Source organism: Plectropomus leopardus, chromosome 9, assembly GCF_008729295.1.
Source record: "Plectropomus leopardus isolate mb chromosome 9, YSFRI_Pleo_2.0, whole genome shotgun sequence".
Classification (NCBI taxonomy): Eukaryota; Metazoa; Chordata; class Actinopteri; order Perciformes; family Serranidae; genus Plectropomus; species Plectropomus leopardus.
The window spans coordinates 26023417-26044542 of record NC_056471.1 but is presented as its reverse complement, the minus strand read 5'-3'; the positions used below and the strand labels follow the sequence as shown (position 1 = coordinate 26044542).

Here is a 21126-nt window from a genome sequence, read left to right as displayed (position 1 = left end):
ACACCAATGGGTTAATAGTAACAAGCTCTTTCTTTACCAGACTGCCTAACTCAATATGAAGCCATACAGTAATGCACAGCAAGGTTCACAAGATCCACCGCCCCTCTCTCCACTGGGAACACACAACCAACCAGCAGGAGTTTTCTCATTGTTACGACAAAAACATGATCCCTCAACAGCTTCCCACCCCCGAAACACTGCCAACTGCGCTCAGTCGTTAGGCCGGTGCCAGAGAGTCCTCTCATCTCTGCACGGCGGGGGCACCCAACAGTTAGGCTTTTTGTTTCCCACCATTAGCATATAGCTTATTAGCTCCACTGTTTGTTGTGTGTCGGTTTAAATGAAGATCAGCGGCAGAGAGGAGAACGTAAAGGTGAGCCACAGGGAGGAAATATCTCATGCACCAAAAGCTGTTGATTCAGAGTGATGGTGTAAATAGGAGTTGGTAGTGAAGTGATTTGAATGCAGTCATGGACTTAAACTGACTTTGTTTGAATAGTGAAATTATCTCTAGAATTTAGATACCCATTGTTCAATTATTAACTTTTTTTTTTTTTTGCCTTGTCCTCTCCTCCAGGGTCAAAACTGTGAAATCCCAATCAATGCCTGTATTAGTTTCCCCTGCTCGAACGGAGGAACGTGCCACATTCAGCCCGGCCATGAAGACCACTTCAGGTACAAATATCTGAGTATCTGGTGTTTCCTAGAATGTCTTATATAAGGGTATTTCTTTAATTTTTGGACATTGGGGGCCCAGCCCAGACTTCAGTATGGGGGTTCAGGAGGATCTTGCAGTTTGTTTGGTTTTTTTTTTGTTTTTTTAATGGATATGCACTCTGGCACCTTATTCACCCTTAAAACTGATTAGCAGTTGTTATTAATTAGGAGTACAGAATACTTTACAAATACTATTACTGAAAATATAGTGACCAGAGATGGAAAAATAAATGTATAATTTGGTGGGGGAAAGTAACTAAATACATTTGTTTAAGTGCAAGTAAGAACTGAATGCCATATTCTTAGAGCCAGGGTTTTTTTATTAGCAGGGCCTATTCTCATATTTGATAAATATATATAGAATATGTATTTACATCCTGGGCTATTTAGAAAACATTTAGAGCTGAAGCTCGCACTCCCAGGACTAAAGACATCACTGCTCTTATGTAATTATTATCATTATATGATTTACGTTATGATTTAAAACATGTTGTAGTTTTCAATACTTTAGAAAAAGGATTGCGTTTGCATTTGATGGTGTTTATGAAACCAACCATCTGCCCAGTTTTCAATACAGCTCGTTTGGTATTTCAAACCACAAACCCATTTCAGTTTTTGAACAGCATGGAGAAGAGTGAGAAGAATAAAACAAGAAAATGGCGTTTTGAAGAAGTCCTTTGGGAATTCATTTACACTGTGGGTCAAATCTTATTGCCCTTTCTCCCCCGCCGCTCCACATTATTAGCGCAGACATTTTAAAACCCTCACCCTGTATTCTCATCTAAAGAGAAAATTAACTTTACTCGGCCCCCAGAAATATAGACAGCGTGATTAGAGTGGACAGTCTTCACTGGACGACGCATTACCCGAGATAACAACTCACTTTGACCTTATGATGTGTTTTCCTGCCAGTGTGTATGTGTTGGGGGGGGTAGACAGGAAGAGAGGGGACCTCTCAGGCGAGGAACTCCCATTTGGGCAGCTCATTAAATCCTTGTGCCCTCTCTGACCTCTACACTCGTTTAAAAGGATGTTTTAAACTTCTGTCAGTGTGTCTAAACTGATTCTGCAGTAATTCGTCGACACACTGTGTTCAGCAGACTATTTTCCCATAATGTACATGTGTGTTATCTATATTGTGATTAAACACACATGATTAGATTAGAAAGTCTTTATTGTTCCCGAGGGACAGTTTGGTTTGCATCAGTAGTCGACACAACTAAAGTCATACACAACCAGCATCATAATATAATACAATCAACAGACATAAGTACATACAGCAGATGTCACTGTGATATGAATTGCAGTAAGACAACTTGTTTAAAAATCTAGCTGCTGATGGGACAAAAGACCTCAGACATTAGCATGCAGTACAGTATAACCTGCATTTGATGGATATTTTTTAAATTTCATCATTAATTAGAGCATGATTAATAATTAAAAGAAAGGAGAATCTGTGGATGGGAGCATTTAATTTTCGCATAATCGTCAGCACACAAGTGTAAATGTAAATCTGTGTGTTTTGTGTTTCAGTTCAGGCCCATGAAAGTTAATGTATAGAGAGCATTGTTCCTTTTTATGTTAAGCCTTCACACAAGTTAATAGTGCAGAATTTTTAATTCCTCTGTAGTGAAAATTCATGCAGCAACCCAGCAGTATCAGACTGTCCCATTCTGATCGATTAACCGTCCAGTGAAAGGTTTTAGCATATGTTGCAATCCATGTGCTCAAATCAAATGTTGAACAAATAATTATTTCCAAAATATATGTACTGTGGAAAAATTCTTTCAGAAGTTCCATAATTAACCATTTTAAAACCACATCCATAAGAAACTTTGCTATTTAGGATTTTAAGCTGATGTACAGCATAAATAACCCACAGTGTATTATGTGCTTGACCCCTTTTTTTTCCATCTATTTTTATCCGGGGAAAGCTTACTGCACTTGCTCGCTCCTTTCCAGCGACTGCTGTTTCACATTCATACAGCTTCACACATTCACACCTGGGAGCTGCCCAACACAATCACAGTTTGACTCCTGGCTGCAGAGCAGCTCCTGGAGGCGCCGGGGGTCGAGAGCCTCTCAGTGGCAGCTGGTGAGGGAGTGCAGAAAGGAGCCCATACAGGATCGCAAACTTGCCTTTCACACCTCCAGGCTTGATTTGGACATAATGCCAGGGGACAAAATGTAACTGAAACAGCAGACCACAAATTAAAATGCCATCAAAGATATTGAAATGTGATTAATTAAAAACAGATTGTATGATGTAGTATGAGTTTTTAATTTGGTGTATTTTAACAAAAAAAGGCAGCAGAATTACCGCCATGGAAGTTGAACAATGTACTGCTGTGGAGGACGTATTTTAGCCACCTAAAAAAAAATCGATGTCACTCTAATTCTAAGTGCTCTATCGTAGGCATCTGGACTTGCTGGAGTTTCATCTGAGCGGCTTCTTCAGGTCAAAGCTTTGAACTGCACTGAAGAAATAGCACTCAGAATTACCATGAGCTTGACGGCTGAGAATCCTCATTGAGAATATCATTTTAAGTTTATGCTATATTTAAGATGCCTTCACTGCTTTACCTTGCTCTCAGACAGCGATTTCAGATGGGGCACAGAACTGAAAGTGAAAGTCGTTTTTTCTCTTCTTTGATAAAAACAGTGATTTTACCTCGCTGCACATGGCGGCTGACGGTCCTCCATGGCAACAATTGGTTAGTTTGTTTGTGTTATTGTTCAACTTTGACAAATGCCATCTAACCCTTTAAAGCAACAAAGTCAGTCAATAACACAAACGGTGTGAACTATTCACACACAAATATAAGTGTGTGTGTACCCTTGCCCCATACAGGTCACCACTGTCTGTCTTTGTCCCACACTTGTGTCAAACAGACATTTTGATTGAAACAATTGTCATAAATATCTTACCAGATTTGTCTCTTCCTCTAGCCCCTTAACAAGGCCTTTGCCCTTTGTAAAACTTTGATGTGGGTCTGGCCTTTAACGTCCCGCGTGGTAATGCTATTAGGGGTCTCTTTACCCTTTACAGATCTTCTCTTAATGTTAATACCAACACAGGTAGATCAGGTGCCCTCTGAGACACACAGAGAGAACAAGAGAGAGGAAGACAGAATAAGTGGGAGGCCAGACCCCTTTGACATTTTAACATGTGATATAATCAGTTGGGGATATGCAATAAAACCAATTAGCCTCGGTTCTTAGCAGGGACCCATTTGTCAAACTATATCCTTTAAATGTCACGACCGGGATGTGATTGGAGGAACAGTGCTCTCTGACCCTGTCAGGGCCGGCAGTCTTCTTCTCATTTGTATTTCTTTGTCCTGTGTTTCTTGTGTGTAAACTTAATATCTTTTCTTCTTCTGTTCTTGCTTCTTTCTTTTATAATTAGTCTGATTCCCTCTCTCTTTTTCTGTCTTCACTCCCTTTCTGTTGAAGCCATTTATGCACACAAAAGGCAGCTTATTAATGTAACAATTTTACAAAATTAAACCAATTAAAAATGTAGCCACATAGAGCGCCCATGTTCATCAGCTGTGTTCTCGCCGCAGCAGCAGCGGGTTCAACTCAAACCTGCAGCTGTTTGCTGCATGACCCCTTTCCTTCTCCCCCCATCAGGCTCAAGCTGTCCTGTAAATTGAAGGCAAAAGCTATAAAAAAATCTTAAAAAATAAATGTAGCCACACCCAAAACTGATATTTTATTTGTGCAATAAAAAAAGGGTAAATGTATGTCTCAACTAGAGCGAATCATGCGCGCCTCTTCTTGGCAGGTTTGTAATTGAGACAGATGAGACAGGTGTACTTTTGTATCTGAGTTAATGCAAATAGACAACCAATTACATGTTGCATGGAAAGTTTTTCCATTTCCATTTTCCATTGCTGCAGCTCTGTAGCACTTAGTTATGGAGACCAAACCACAGCTGAAGTGTTTGTGGATTTTAGTTTGGCAAAAAGATGATTCCATGTCGTTCCAGGTTTGCTGAATGTGTAGAAGTAAACAACAAGATGCTAATATGTTATCCATTGCGGCTTAATAAACTTATAGTATCTCAGAGGCTTAGTTTGATTCTATATCTTTCTGACCTCCACAGGTCAAAAATTGTTCAACCCAGTTTTAAATGCAGCTTTCTGAAACCAGCAGGCGGACAGGGAGGGGGTAACCAGTGACTTTACCCTATATGGTGTGGGAAAAGAGAGTGAGTGAGATAAGTGTTAGCGTGAGAAAAAGACTGTGAGGCAGCAACATGAGATTACAAGAGTCAGTGAGAGTGAAATGAAAGGAATACAAAAAATAGAATAAGATTTACAGGTGCAAGAGGAGTGGGAAGGACGGAGGGTACAGTGTCCTAAAAATACGTGTGTGCGTGCATGCGCGCGTGCGTGTGATAACTGTTGCACACTTGTCCTGAAAAGTCTCTCCTCTGGCTAAATGTGTCGGAAAGTCTGTATAAAATAATGGACCTAGCCACCGTAACGTCACTTACTAGTTTGTTGACCCCTATTGTGAAAACTCGACTTTTGCATTTTGCTAATCCTAAAGCCAGCTGCGGACTTCTCATGAAAAACTGGCTGAAAACCACTTGAACAAAATGTGCTTACCACAAGAGCTGAACTCAGACTCCTGAGGGGCGGCTGTGGCTCCGAGGTAGAGTGGGTCGTATATTTATTAGAAGATTGGCGGGTCCATCTCTGGCTCTTCCGATCCACTTGTCCAAGTATCCTTGGGCAACTTACAAAACTCCAAATTTCCCCCTACTGATTGTGTATGAATGAATGCCTCAGCCACCTGTGTGTGGAAGAATGTTGCTCTGTAGTGTAAAAAGTGCTTTGAGTGGTCAGATAATTAGGAATATGCTATTATAAGACTTTTTAGGCAAGTTAAACATTACAGTTGACTTTTATGAACTGAAAACACACTTAAATGACAGCTACAGCTACACACGTTCTCACCTTTTCTTTGAATCTGGGCTTATGGTAATAGTTACCTTACCAAGCCACCACTGTCACCGTGATAGCAACTTGTCAACAGAAGGCACCCCACTTATCACTCAATGTGTAATTAATTAATTGTATGTAACTTTAAGTCTTAAATATATATAAACAGACAAGTTATATATAGGTTTAGCCCCTGTACAGTTTTCATTAATGTTAAAATTAGCTATAGAGATCAATGCCGTTCATAATACCAGGCTGTAAACATGTTTATTATCTGCTGTAAAATTAGACTTTCTAACTTGGGGCTCTCTGGGGACTGACTGGCTCTAGTAGCCAGCCTCAAGTGGTCATTTAAGGAATTACAGTTTTTAGCACTCCTATGTCGACTTCACTGGTTACAACTTGGGATGACCTCGCTGCAAAAAGCTTTTCATCCAATAGAAGTAACTCGGCTCACTGAAGGAACTAAGTGAACAGAGGAGAGAGTTGTGAAAGAGAACGAGCCGCTGAAAACAGCTGTGGTCAGATTTATCAAACTGTGTGCGGGTGGGTGGTTGTGTGATGTTTACCCAAAAGTAGTGTCTCTTTGAGTTTGTGTGATCTATTATAAGGAGTTACCCGTACTGAGATAAGGGTGGGAAGAGGGAGAGAGATCAGCAGCTGGAGAGAAGAGAAGAGAGTAAAATATGCGAAGGTGTTGGGAGGAAAGAGAGGGAGAGGAGGGAGGTGGATGAACGGAGGGGAGGAGGACACTTTGATAATTCCTGCAGAGTTGCCCAGGTGGTGGCATTAAACTAAAAAAAAAAGTTTATCTCAGCTTGTTTATTATCAGCACTGGGTGGTTTTGTTTTGTTTTATAGTTAAATAGACAAAAAAAAAAAAAATACACCTTTTGATGCTCAGTAATGAAAGTACAACAGTGATGTCATGAATCAAAGGCCTGCTATTAAAAGAGACGACTGCTTTTCTCTAAATTCTAGTGCACAATAAGACAGCTAGAGAGGGTTTATGTGAGGCAGCGCTAGATTAAACTTTGAACAGATATGTTAAAATTTCATTTCTGTTATAAAATGAGGCATGAAAGGGTGTCTCTTGTTGGACCACTAAATATAGATCTGCCATGGCTCCAGCGGCGTGTAAGAACCGGCACAGAACGGAAGAAAACCCTCCAGAACACAGATTAAATTGTTTTTCTTTAAAGCTCTTATAGGGGAATTTAAGGGGAAGTGAAGTCGAGCAGCTGATTTATCTGGCTGATTGATTTCATTTCAGCAGCAGGAGTGTGTGCTCAGATCCTGCCGAGTCACCATCTTATGACCTGCATTGTGTGTGTGTGTGTGTGTGTGTGTGTGTGTAGCTGCTCATGTCCACCAGGTTTCGAGGGCCAACGTTGTGAGATAAACCCGGACGACTGTGAAGACAACGACTGTGAGAACAACTCTACCTGCGTCGACGGAGTCAACAACTACACCTGCATCTGCCCCCCCAATTACACAGGTACACACACCTACACACACGTCGATTTCTACACTAAGATTTTCCTGAAACCCTCACTTTTAGCCCCCTGAGAGCCTCGGAGGGTCACCAAGTCCCTCCACTGCACACACACACATACAGAATCATATTTTCCACTTTACTGGATGGTAAGTAAGTAATGGACAGCCTCTCCGCAGTGACCTGAAACTGCTCATACCGGAGGTCTAAGAGTCACACAGGACAGAGAGAGAGAGAGAGGAAGAATGACGAAGTGATGGCAAAGACGGAGTGTGTTCTAGAGGGGAAAGGGAAAATAAACATAGCGAGGGAAAAGGGTAAAGAAAGTCCGATAAAGGGCAGAAGCAGAGAGAGAAAGAGGGAGAGACCTAAGTTGAAGCTGAACTGCTGACTGGGAAGTTAAGTTTTTTTTATCTGTGACAGTGTCCTCTAAAACACACACACACACACACACACACTCACGCAGCTGGTCCCCTTTGACACTGGATCTCAGTCAATATACACACACACTCACCCGCACACGCACCATGTCATTATCGTTGTTGGCATAAAGCAGCCTCGCACACTGCCAGCCACCTTACCACATACAGCTGTTGCACGCACACACACGCACACACACACACACACACACACACACACACACACACACACACACACAGCTGGTTCCTCTGGCTCTGAACCTCCACTCAGCTCAGTGAACCGAGGCGTAATCATCAGGTGTCACATTAAGAGGACAGTCCTTTGCTAGTCGCTCAGCTTTCTCCAAACTCAGCAACCAGGACTGTCACGTCAGATTTGCACCAGAGGGGGAAAAAAATCAAGATTTAAGGTCAAAAGACCTTTTAAACTGCTGATATAAAGTTTCTACAACCGAGGAGTTTCATCCCAAACAGAGAACTTCAGGTTTTAAAATTGGACATGGGAATGAATGTGCTGTATTCTGAGTATAGCTCGAAGAATTACATATGCAATTTTGACATGTCCTTAAACTGGCAGAACAGGAAATGGTCAGACAGTCACAAGAGACCATAAGGGTTAAAGAGGTAGTTCATACCAAAATCAAAAATACAAAATTGTCACTTTACCTATATTGCTATTTATCTATCTAGATTATTTCGGTGTGAGTTGCAGAGTTTTGGAGATATCAGCCATAGAGATGTTTGCCTTCTCTCTGATACAATGGAATTATATGGCACTTGCCTTGTGGTGCTCAAAGAGCCAAAAAATACATTTACCTTCTGATTTTTGTGTGAACTGTGCCTTTAATTCTTTAATTCTCCAGAGACTATGCCGCAAACTTTAATGAAATTCCATTAGTGTTTAAAATTCTTGAAATGGACCAAAATGTGTGTGAGGGGGACATTTCGACTTGAAGATGGTGATCCACAAAAGATCAACATTGCACATAGTGAGATACAGAAACCAGGTGAAATGGTACATTGACTTGCACTTCTATAGCACCTGTCAAGTCTTCCAGGTACTTAAAGTACTTTTACACTACATGTTTCATCCACCCACACAAACACATTCAGACACTGGTGGCTGTGGCTACCATGCATGGTGTCGCCTGATGCCCACACACACTCACAATTTGAAGTTCAGATATTTTGACGTGCACTTTGTTTGGGGACAAAAATCACAAAGCTGAAGTGATTCAGAAGCATATATGCATTGTACTCAGTAACTTGTGTAGCAGCGCTGCAAAAACACTTATTAAGGCCAACTGCAACAAAATGCCGTCTGTCCGTCTGTCTGTCTGCATCCATTTTTCTCCTCAATGGGTTGCCCAATCTGAAATTGCACATGGACATTGAGAATTGCCATAGGTAGAGACTGACGTAGCCCTTTGTCTCATTTATCCACTGCCCGTGCCCGTTTGGAAAACACTGACAGCACCGCTCTGCCTTTGTAACCCACATAGTCGTCAAAAGTGGATTTACAGCTTGAATGAGAGAGACAGTGACTGACAAAGCAGTTTTTTTAGCCTGTTTATTTGGTAAAGTCTCCAATAATATATACATCTGTGGTATGTACAAGGTTGTGGTGCGCACATCCGCTGATGTAGTTGCGGTGCACATATCCTCGGGTCTGTACTAGTACATATATAAAACGCTAATTTCTAAAGTTTCTGGCACTTAATTAGAAAGTTTGCTCTCAACAGCTGCTGTTTTACCATAACCACTGCAGGCAACTGTTGCAAGTGAATGCACAAATATGGCAAGAGAATGCAAATTTATTGCAAGGTCACGCAAAACATATTGCAAGGGAAAGCAAAACAAATCCCACCGTGACTCTCGGACTCCTTACATGCGTGTATACTATTTTCACATTGGTAGATTAATGGCAGCATCTTTAACTGAGTCACCAAAAGGTGAAACAGCCTACTGAGGAAGCTCCCGGTGTAGATTTGTCGATTGAAAACTGCTTCAATATCACACAGTTTTGTGCACGTTTACTGTATCTTAAAGAATTTCTGATGTCTCTTCCAGCAGATGAAGGAGTGTAGTGTAGCGCACAACAACATCGTCTAAAAGTGACTTGAGAAAAGAGCGTTGGAGACAGACAGGGTGGGAGTGAGGCAGCAGGATTAGATTAAAGCAGGCAGAGAACGATGGAAATGTTCTTGACCTTTCTCAATCCCCTCTTCCTTCATCTGACCAACTTCAGCTTCTGCTTTTACACAGCCTGTTAACCCTTCTCACCCTCTGTGTGTGTGTGTGTGTGTGTGTGTGTGTGTGTGTGTGTGTGTGCACGTGCGTGCATGCGTGCGTGTGTTTGTGGGCGTGCACATGTGTGAGTACATCTGTAGACCACAGCCACTGTTACACAGCCTATTAACCCTCCTCTCCATCAGCTCTGAGAAAAAGCTGATAATGCTATTCCCTGTCTGTGGACATGAAGTCTTCTACTGCACATTATCTGAGGCCTCGGACAAGAGAGGCACATATATAAATTATCTCTTTCCACTGCTTGTTTTTCTTTCTTTTCCGCTGTCATTTGAAGCAGACAGTGAGGAAATGTGAAAAGGTTAAACCCGGCCCCCTCTCCCATTTCATTTCATTCACATTTTTCCAGTGTTTTGTCTTCCTGTTGCTCTTCTCTGTTTGTGCTCATACTCTGAAAAATGAATCTACTTATGTGGTTGGTGGCGTGATGATCACACTCACACACCTGTTGATTGAGCTCTGATCTCCTTTCTCTCTTTGTCACCAGGTGACCTGTGCGACGAGGTGGTCGATCACTGTCTCCATGGTTTCGACCCCTGTCAGCACGACTCAAAGTGTGTCCAGACTGGCCGCTTTTACAGGTGAGTGACAGCTTCGCAGGAGGTCAGCACTTAAAAGGGTCAGAGGTCACATCACTGAAAGTGACAACAAAGTGACAGGAGCAGCGAGGTCAAAATGTTAAAAGCTGACTTTTGGGGAAAACAAGGAGAATCTGAAGGGTCATCGCTGCCCTGGGACTTCAGCTCCTGATTAGACAAATACACAAGCAGACAGACACGCAGAAACAAAGACTGAAAACACATGAAACTGCTGTTTATTTGCAAGTAAACATGTAATTAATCTCAGGGTTTGCAGTCACTGGGCTAATATTATCACCTGGAATACTGGCTGAATTCTGTGTGCTTTTGTCATGTAAAAAACATGAATCTCAAACTTTGTAGGGTTTTTGGGTCTTAATTTCTGAATATAAGCTACACAATGCTTTCATCTTAAAGGAACAATCCATCAACAAAATGACTATATATACATCAATAACTCAGACAAAAGGTTTGCAAAAGCATGCACCTCCAAGACAAAAACTAGGTGCTGGACATAAGATGAAAAAAACATGTTTCATGAAGAGCATGTAGCTCAAAATGTCACCACATTGGTTGAGTAAATATTTATGGGAGCATAGTCTAGTGTGCAGACTCAGTTTTTTTGTGAAGAAAACCATTTTCTCGTGTGCTTTCACAGTGAACAAAGAATGTAAAAAGGGCAAATACTTCTGATGAATTGAAAACAAAAGGGGACCGCATTTAATAGCAGCAAACCTGTGCCAAAACATCTGTTCACAAATTCTCACACAATTTGTGCAGAATAATCCAAGTCTTATTTATTCAGTAATATGCTCACTTCCTCCTAAACACATGCATTTACGCTTAAACCTTAAAATACTCGACATACAAGTTCGTCCAAGTGTGTGCGTCTGAATTCTGCTCGTGCTCTTGTCCAGGCTTGCCACTTTTCCATATGGGAAACCTTTTACACATAAGTGTTTTAAATAGTAGGCTTAGCAAAGATGCATGTTTATATTTGGATAATTGAGACTTGAATTATTCTGCATGAGTTGTGTGAGTTTGTAAGTAGATGTTTTGATTTTGTTCTGCTGTTGACGAACTTGACTCATCTTTACCTCAATTCATCAAGACTGTTTGCCATTTTTGGATATTTCATGTACTGGGGGCATGTGAGAAAAAGACGTTTTCTTCATGAATTCAAGATATCACATTGTGAGTAACTGACAGACAAATTGTCAGTTTGTGGATGACGTATTCCTTTGACAAAGCTTTTCATAAACCATAGAAATAAACTCTAAAATATTTTGTAATCCAGCTAAAAACAGACATAAACTGTGGAAACTAAAGTTCTTCTGTTACATCAATATGATTCTGGGACCATGGAGAATACTAACAGTAATCTATAAGCATGCATCCGAGCATAGGAGCCCACACAAGTATATTTTATATAATAAAACTTTTCAGTTGAACATTTTAGAATTCAACCATGTGTCGAATGATTTATTCATGTGTAATGTGCATTTGTCTTGTTTGTTTTTTTTCCAAGACTTCCAGCAAGAAGCTTGTAGAAAATAGTTTTAATAAATGCATAACTTCCTTATCTAATGAAATGTTTTGCATTAGCGTGTTCATAAATGAACGTATTCAAAATTCCAAAATTAACTACCAGTTAGTTTGGAGGTTGGTGTCCTGCTCGAGAATTCTGTTGCAGGTAACATGTTGTTTCTGAAAATACTGGCTGTCGAAAAGAACTGAGAGCAGTCTGGTTTTCATACTCTGTAGCACACACACACAAACACACACTCCACGCACTCACACACACACACACACACACACACAGTAACCCTATCCATATTTCCATGTCCCCCCAGGTGCGAGTGTTTACCGGGCTATGTGGGCCAACACTGTGAGCAGGACTATAATGACTGTCTGGAGAATAAGTGTCAACATGGAGCTGAGTGTGTGGACGCTGTCAACGGCTATACCTGCGTGTGCAAAGAGGGTTTCAGGTGAGAGTCGTGGAAACACATCACGGACACTGCAAATGGCTTGAACAGACACAAACGCAGCTACACACTGCAGGGCCAGACTGAGAGGAGATACAGATGGCGCTCCATAATCAGACACTTGACTGTCTGGACCCACCGTGTGCATGTGTGTGCGTGTGTGTTTGCGTGTGTGTGTGTGCAGCAGATGCAGCTCCATGTGGTTAATTATAGCAGAGACTGTTGGCTTGAGAGGAACAAATTCATCACAAGGGACAGAGAGACAGAGAGAGAGGAAGTCATAGGTGTGCAGGAAACAAATAGAGGAGACAGACAGATGCTGTATGGGCAAAAAGAGGAAATGCAAAGAGAGGTTCAGAGTTTCGAAGATGCAGCGGAAAACAATACAGAATGTGTGAGCCGTGTCACGCTGATAAAACTCGGCCATTTCCTTCAAGAATATTACCTTTCTAGCCTCACCAATGCAATCTCCGAATGTGATGCAAAATACAGAGCAAGCACTAAACAAGTTTCATCAGAGGATACGGACACAGCAAATCACCTCATTAAAGCTCTATGAATAAGTTATCTTGTGTGTAATCTGCTCCTCCCTCAGCGGCCTCTTCTGCGAGAACCCTCCACCAATGATCTTGCTGCAGACTAGTCCCTGCGACCAATCAGACTGCCAGAACGGCGCCCAGTGCCTGGTGGTTGCTGGGGAGCCCGTGTGCCGCTGCATGCCCGGTTTCTACGGCAACAAATGTGACAAGATGGCCACTGTTCACTTCCTGGGTCGGGATGCGTACGTGGAGCTGCCGAGCGCCAAACTCCGGCCCACAGCGCATATTTCATTACAGGTACGGTCAACGTTTAATCTCTGTTAAAGTTTTGGTTTTCAGTAAAATCTTGCAGTCGTGCAGGTATTTACATAAAGTTCCTGTTTTGTAATACACAAAAAATTGTATCCTAAACCTTATCTTGTAAATTGTGTCAACATGAAGTACAAAAGTCACATTCTGCTGTGCTACATGGAAAACATTTATGAGCCACTCGAAATAGAGCTGTGAGCTGCTCAAATCAAACCTATAGAGTTGCACGACTTAGTGCCTACGAAGCAAAGCAAACATCTGCTACACCCTCTGTTTCCATGGCACACTGAGCACTCGTACGTGCGCACACACACAAACACACACACTCATGTACACAGACCATACATTTTGGACACCTGAGAGTCATATCCTAATAGAGACATGTTTTCCTCCTTTTTGGAAATGAGCGTGAGCGAAAGAGAAACAAGAAAAGGGGGGCAGTCTAATTGATATTTACCACCTGTTTGGATTTGTGAGTGTGTGTGTGCATGTGTGTGCGTGTGCGTGTGCGTGTGCGTGTGCGTGTGCGCTTCTGCGTTCCTGCCAGGAGCTTTCAATGTCAGTGCCAAGACTGTTAAAACTCTACTAAGAGGCCCTGACTCAGAGGCAAGAGGGAGAAAATGAAAAAAAAAAGAATAAAAGGGCCTCAGCACTTCATAAATCACTGGATGGTTTTTCTCTTCCTCTTTAACACTTTTTACTTTTCTTTCCGTCTGCATACCAGCTCTCTCTTCACCCACTTTTCTGTTTTTCACTCTCTTCTTCCATCTCCTCTGTCTCTTTCTTTTGTTCTCTTTACATTTCTCCCTCCTTCTCTCGTCTTCGCTCTGCCTCGATCTCCTCCATCCTCCAGCAGCTTGTTAGCAGGTGTTGACTTGGCTATGCTCCATTGAAGCCAGAGTGTTAAGTGCTTGGCCCCTTGGCCCCAGTTCCACTCACTAGTTAGTTAGCGCTTAGCGGCACATGCGAGCAAGTGTGACATGTCAAGTGTGTCTGTGTGGGAGGGAGGCGCAGGTGACCTCATTTAGGGATGTGTGTGGCGGAATTTACATTTTCTCCTAAGTTTTGTGTAGCTCTTTAACGGTTTGACGATGTGACATTGCAGCTTGCAGCAAAAGTCTATTCATAATTCCTCTTTGGTTTAGGCCTGCATCAACACTTGTGATCTTAAAGGAGCTACATGAGACATTCAGAGCATTATTACAGCAGCAAACTACTGATTTCTTTGTCAAGATACAGTGGAGCAGAGAATAAGGTCACACTCGCTCTGTGGGTGTTGTAATTCGAGCTTTTCTGTGGTTTGTTGTGGTAAGCTGGTCTGGCCACATGTGCATGTATATATCCCACTGGCTAGCTCTTCATCACCACTTTGCACTGCACTCATCCTGCAGTCACCGCAGATGTCAGGTCAGCGTCATCATGGAAGCATTGTGTCCACCCTCTGGTTTCTGTTAGGTCATCTGTTGGTGTTGTTTAGCGTTGTTTATGGAGTTAGCACTGTTAACTGCTAGCTGCTGGCTCAGTCACCTCCATGTCGACAACCATATCCAGACAGCTCATAGGCTCTGTGCTTTGCTTTGGCATAGAACACCTTTAAAAACAAGCAGAAAATGGTAAAAAAAATAAATAAATAAAATAAACAGTGAAATATCACTTATAGAGTCAGAGTTTATCAGTTAACTTGCAGCATAACAAAGCTCACCAGCAATGCAAGAAGAAAGGTGATGAAGTGGAGTGGTTTGAAGCAGCGTAACAGAGGCTGAGATCATTACAAGACATAGATCAATTTTAATTAGTGCTTAAAATCAACATCTAAGACGGGATTTGCTTATGCCGGCTGGGAAGTATCAGAGTATTACGGTATACAGGGGCATTTAGAAATCCTGAAGTTATGACTTTAAATACCTTAAAAAACACAGACGCTCATCATCCTATTAAACTGATATAGAGATACTTTATTCAGGTGATGTGTTTTAGTATCCAGCATGATCACCAGGGGTCAGTCTGTAGTGGTGGAACAGGCAGCTGAGCTGAGACAGATGGCGACTGCGAGTGGTGGGGATAATGTTACAGGACGAGTCAAAAAGAAAAATGTGTTTGCCCTCATTTGAGAGTATTTTGGGTTTAGTCCCAATGACAAAGGTGAGCCAGCCAATGTTGACAAGCATACCTGCTAAATGACTCAATTAGGCAAAATAACATTGTCTGTCTGCATTGCTAGTCAATTTTTTCTTATCTCACAACAAATATTACAAAATTTATTTCCACTGTATTCCACTGCAGAAGTTAATTTGGTGAATTTTTTTTTTAACCAACCTCTCTGTGTCTCCAGGTGGCTACAGATAAAGACCACGGGATTTTGCTTTATAAGGAGGACCATGACCCCCTGGCACTAGAGCTGTACCAGGGACACATACGACTCATCTACGACATCGCCAACTACCCACCCACAACTGTATATAGGTAGATCTTTCACACACACACACGCACACACACACACACACACACACACACACACACAGAACAGTTCTCTCTCACCTTCATCCACACTCAATTATAATTTGCCAAATGTGCATACATACAGTGCAATACACTGAATGTCAAGTGTAAACATGGTTAAAGGACTTTAAAGGTTAAAAAACACACTAACACCTTTATGTGTGCACACTCATTTTTTACTCTCACTTGTAAACAGGAATTTATTTCAAGTTCTTTATTTACGCTTTTTCAATTCTGCTGTCGGAGTGAAAGAATTTTCCTTGTGATGATTAGAAGTGGCTCAACGGTACAATATGCAATATTACGGAAATAAAGATGTTGGCACAAGGTAGAGTGCCTGGTCTGGATGAAGGAAAAGCTGAGGCACGTAGTGAGAGAGGTCGGAGCTGCTGGTCTGTGTCGTGTCAGTATCAATTTCTCCATCATTGCTGTTGTTGTTTCGCAATGTGATGGTTGGTATTTGTGGTAGTCATCCCGCCTCTTCTCCACTGTGATTGGATGGCTGGATAAAAAAAGTGACGCATACGAGTGGCTGCAACATTTTACCCAAAGTTGAATATTTTTGACTCTCAGCAACCAGAAAGAAATGGCAAACATGCAGCGCTCAGTGTAGAATAGACACTCCGCGCCTCTTCATACTGCTGGCATTTATAGCAAAGTGTAAATATGTGGTGCTCCCATGACAAACAGAGAAAACATTAACATAGCGGTGGTAGTTGCTTGTCATTCCCTGTTGTTCAAAGTAGGTTAACACACTTAAAGAAATCCAAAAGAACATACACACATTCACACACAAACACACACACACACAAAGAAAAGTATGCAGAAAACACTGAAGAATTCAAATACTGCTCTACTTCAGCACAGGTTAATGGTTACAAAAAGCAAATATTCATTCACTCAAATATATTTTAAGTCACTTATTTGTATCCATTGAATGAAGCGACTGTGCTTCATAACATTTACAAGATTCAAGTGTTACAGAGGTTCAAGGTAGTGCAAAGATACCAGAGAATTAAAAAAAGTACACACATGCACGTACCAAACAACTTAACGGTTTCAAGGATCTGAGGTTTTTTTATTTACAGTACTTTAAGGACTTTTCAGTAAGTGCTGATCTGGCCGTGTGCACAGAAATCCACAAGCATATTCTTTCTCAAACACACACACACAGTAGCAGATCTACGTATGAGCACTTCCCTCTATAAACAAACATGAACTTAGGAAAATTCCTTTACAATCCCGACTAGACGGTCATGTCCCTGAGTGAAACCCACCACGTACGACATCAAACAGTGGGAACAAAAGCCCTCATTCACCGGGTTAGTCTGTGTGGGCCTTGGATATCATATGATTCACAGTTTCATAGCAATGGATATGCGTCTGTAAGCTATGGAAACAGTAATGGTAATCCAGGAGAAGAACATGATAATGTTTTCAGTAGTTACTGGTCAGAGAAACCGTGGAGGGTTTTTGTGCAATATATGCAGATTACAGCATGTGGCATTAAAAACAAACAAAAAAACACGGACACAGAGTTACAATCCCATGATCGTACAACATAACATTTGTGCGAAATGCAGAAGTTTTCATCCAAAATTTTAGCACAAATTCAAATTCAGTAAATCATTGACATAATCACTAAAGACACTGCCAACACTTTTCCTGTCAGGCTTCTCTTAGTTCTCAAAGTTCATCGCATCTTCTTAAAGCAATGTTTGTTTTGTCTTTTGAGTTCACGGGGTTAGCTGCAAATTAATTGCCCTCTTTGGGATCAATAACGTTGTCTGAATCTGAATCTGAATCTAAAACACAACAGAAGGCAGAGTTTTAAGTAACAAGTTACAAGTTATTCTATGATGTTATGCGACTTTTCCTCTCGCCACAACATTATAAGAAGCATGGCGATGGATGTTCAAAACATTAAAAACTGGCTGAAATTTAATAGACAACACTCTGTGTGTGAATTTCCCACATTATAAGTGTTTAATCTGTTGGAATTAAATTACGCACAATACACGCAATCCATCACTGAGATTCAGGCCCAGGACTACTGTATTTAATAAGTCAAGAAAAGGCGTTTGTCATAGCTGATATGTAATTATCTAAATTATGTTTTCTGTTCTAACAAAGCTCGCAAACAGATATGAACAATATTCATTGTTTCTGGAGAAATCTGGCAAAAATAAATGAGTTAATTTAGCTTTATAAAACAATTCATATTCTCATATTTATGTCATATAGCAGTATAGAAGTACAATGTGTTTCTGCCTGTACAGGAAAACCTTAATTTTTGACTCCCTCTGTCCTCACCATTTCAGAGGAGCACACACAACTGTCTGAAGGGTGCACTGAAATAAGTGAAAAGGAGAGGGGAAGGTGTGTGACAAAGAGAAAAGAAAAAATACAATGAGGGACAGAAAAGAAGGATTGCCTGACTTTATTTTGACGTAAACAGTGAGAGAGAGAGAGAAGGGTCCATGTCCATCTTTGTCTGGTGCTGATTGGCTCATATTGATTCCTTCTGCGTCTCTGTCTATACTGTCTGTGGCGGGAGGAGAGAGGAAGAGATGTGAGACGGATATATGATGCAAGATTTAATGCCATGTATTGTCTCGAGGGACATAACCAATGATACAAAACACTTGAAAACATATAACACATTTTACATCAGCAGCAATATTTCATTAACAAATCATTGGAATAAATATCAATAACCAAATGGAGCACTGGCAAGATGATATACCACCAGGCGACAGACTTCAAGGGATAGTTCAGATGTTTTGAAGTGGGGCTGTATGGGGTACTTATCCATAGACGGGACTGTATATTACAAATGATATTTGGAGAAAAAGCTGAAGTATGACCTGGAAGCTTAGCAATCTACTGCTGTGGAGAGATCAGCAACAAAGTGTATTTTAGCCATTTCAAAACGTCCCACCTTAAACATCCAGCATCAGTTTAAGTGTATGCTATGTTGAGAGTATTTTCACCACTTGCTGTCAGACAGTCATTTCCAGTAGGAAAACCAAGCTGTTATATCACTCATTTCAAAGCCAGACTCCATTTTTAAAAAAAGAGATGTGATTTTACATCGCTGAACACAGGAGCTGCTGTTCTGCCGCTGCCTCACTCAGTTTTGTTTATGTTGTTGTGTGACTTTGGCATTTAAAGGGTTAGTTTGGATTCATCAAAGTCACGTACAAACTAACTACCTGATGGAGACAGCAGCAGACCAGCAGCTCCTGTGTTCAGCGAGCTAAAATTACCATTTTTCTCAATGGAGTCTGGTGTCTGTGACAAGTGTATAGATGGGCAAATGAAGCCCTTTATGGCTTTCTGATGGAAAGGCTGACATATTACTGTATGTAATACACTCACTTTAGATAAGTATCTCATACACACACACCCCTCAAAAATTCTGAACTGTTCCTTGAATCTGGTAAAGTGTGTAAGAAAGATAAATGCAGTGAAGTAAAGCATCATACCCTGTACCTACATTTCTGTAATACTTTATGTATAAGAGGAGTTTTATTGTGTGAAGGAGGGAGAGGGCACTGCTCTGCCAGTCCAAATAGAGCTGATATTTCCAGAGTTTTTTCGCAGTGGCAGATAATGGAAGGTGTTACAAGCGGATGGAAAAATAACTTCCAACATTTAGTCCGGCATGGAAAGGAAAAAAAAAATTGAAAAAGGCCCAATGATACCACTGGTGTGAGACAGAGGCTACCAATCATCTTGACCAAGGTCTCATTTTTTATTGCAATTATTCCAAAGTATGAAAATAAATTTTACAGCATTAAAAAAACATTTAAAAGGCTTTTTTGTAGCACTTTTGAATTATTGCACCAGTCAGGGTAGTAATGCCAACTGAGGGCAGTGAGACAGATGTTAGTGTAATCGGACCAATTAAAGAAGTGAGAAAAGATGGAGAGAGGAAGACAGAGAAATGAAAGTGAGAGTTTATTGCTTTCTCATTACTCACTGCTTCTTTCTTTGTATTTCGATCAGTGATTTTCTTAGCATGTGATGTCTGGCTTTGTGGTTTTGGCTCTGCTCTGTCCTGTTGTCTCTGTGGACGGAGGCAAGGTCACAGAAAGAGGAGGAGGAGGCACTGGTAGCCTTACTGCCTCTGATGATAATATGTGGCCAGTTCATAACAAATTTGACTCAAGGATTAGGATGTTACGTCATTATAAATCCTGCAAGTGGCTGTGGGAGAAGAAAATGAAAGCCACAGTTTATTACGTCAAGGGCAAAGACTGTTTCTGCATCAGGCATTTCAATCATGATTCATTTAAAGCCTCACACTTTTTTTTGTATCATTTCAGAATTTATATTAAAACATCATGTGCCTGCAGGAAAATGTGCACATATTTTAATTTCTTTGGCTTATTGTGCGGTATTTCACTGTTTTGCCTTTACCTGTCCTCTAAATATATAAATTTAATTAAGCTTCTGGTTAGTTATAATGGACATATTGCTATTTCTTTAATTCAGTTAATTGATTTAAGTCTTTGTATCCTGAAAACAGTTTAACGCAAGGTGTTAAACTGTCAATGGCCGGTTATGCTCTAAAACGGACATGAACAGCGGACACCCATGTGGTTTGGTTTATATCAACATTTGGAGTCTGCACGAATGTGTTCACACATTGTCGACACGTATGGTCCACACATACGGGCCACCCGGCCGTATATTTCGAAGCAGATGGTCTGCGTCGACCCTCCATGTGTAGTCTGAAAGTATAACTTTGGCTTTAGTAGAGCGGGACAAAAGGACAGTTTCATTCCAGTTTCCTTTTTATGCCTATATGGTGTCGACATTCACAGGTTTGAGAGCGTTGTGCATCAACAGTGATACTGTGAGTATTGTAATGTGATGACTTTTATTCAGTTGTGTTTTAGAGATGCTTATGAGATCTGCAAGTTGGAGCTCCCATGAAAAGCCTGGAATTTCAAGTTTAGTTTTGTTTGCTTTCTTTTTAAGTTTTAAGTAAATTGTTACCATAAGTATATTAACATTGGCTAAATAAATCAGCTGAAAGGCTGAACTCTTCAGCAGTCTTTTATCATGCTGTGTGGAAAGCATTTAATCAACGTGGAGGTTAGTAAAATAACATGGGCATCATTTTAGACTTGGGAATGATAAATATTTAAATATAAAGAAAATTGTGGTCTCTTAAGCATGATATTCCAAGAAAATCTTATGTAACTAACATAAAAGTACCACACAGTCAATGTAGGATAAAGTATGTTGAGAAAAGACGGTGGAAATATTGTGAAATTTCAAACTGTGTAGACTTAAGCACACTCCACAGA

General features: G+C 40.9%; 1 protein-coding gene across 1 annotated transcript in view; it reads left to right on the top strand.

Moving 5' to 3' along the window:
- The window catches only part of slit3 (slit homolog 3 (Drosophila)), a 339417-nt gene that overhangs the window by 304089 nt on the left and 14202 nt on the right, over window positions 1-21126 (top strand). Inside the window, exons 28-33 of the mRNA XM_042492991.1 lie at window positions 578-675; window positions 7030-7169; window positions 10380-10473; window positions 12324-12461; window positions 13054-13294; window positions 15639-15769. Coding sequence (XP_042348925.1) covers window positions 578-675; window positions 7030-7169; window positions 10380-10473; window positions 12324-12461; window positions 13054-13294; window positions 15639-15769 — 842 coding nt within the window. The remainder of the gene's footprint in view (window positions 1-577; window positions 676-7029; window positions 7170-10379; window positions 10474-12323; window positions 12462-13053; window positions 13295-15638; window positions 15770-21126) is intronic.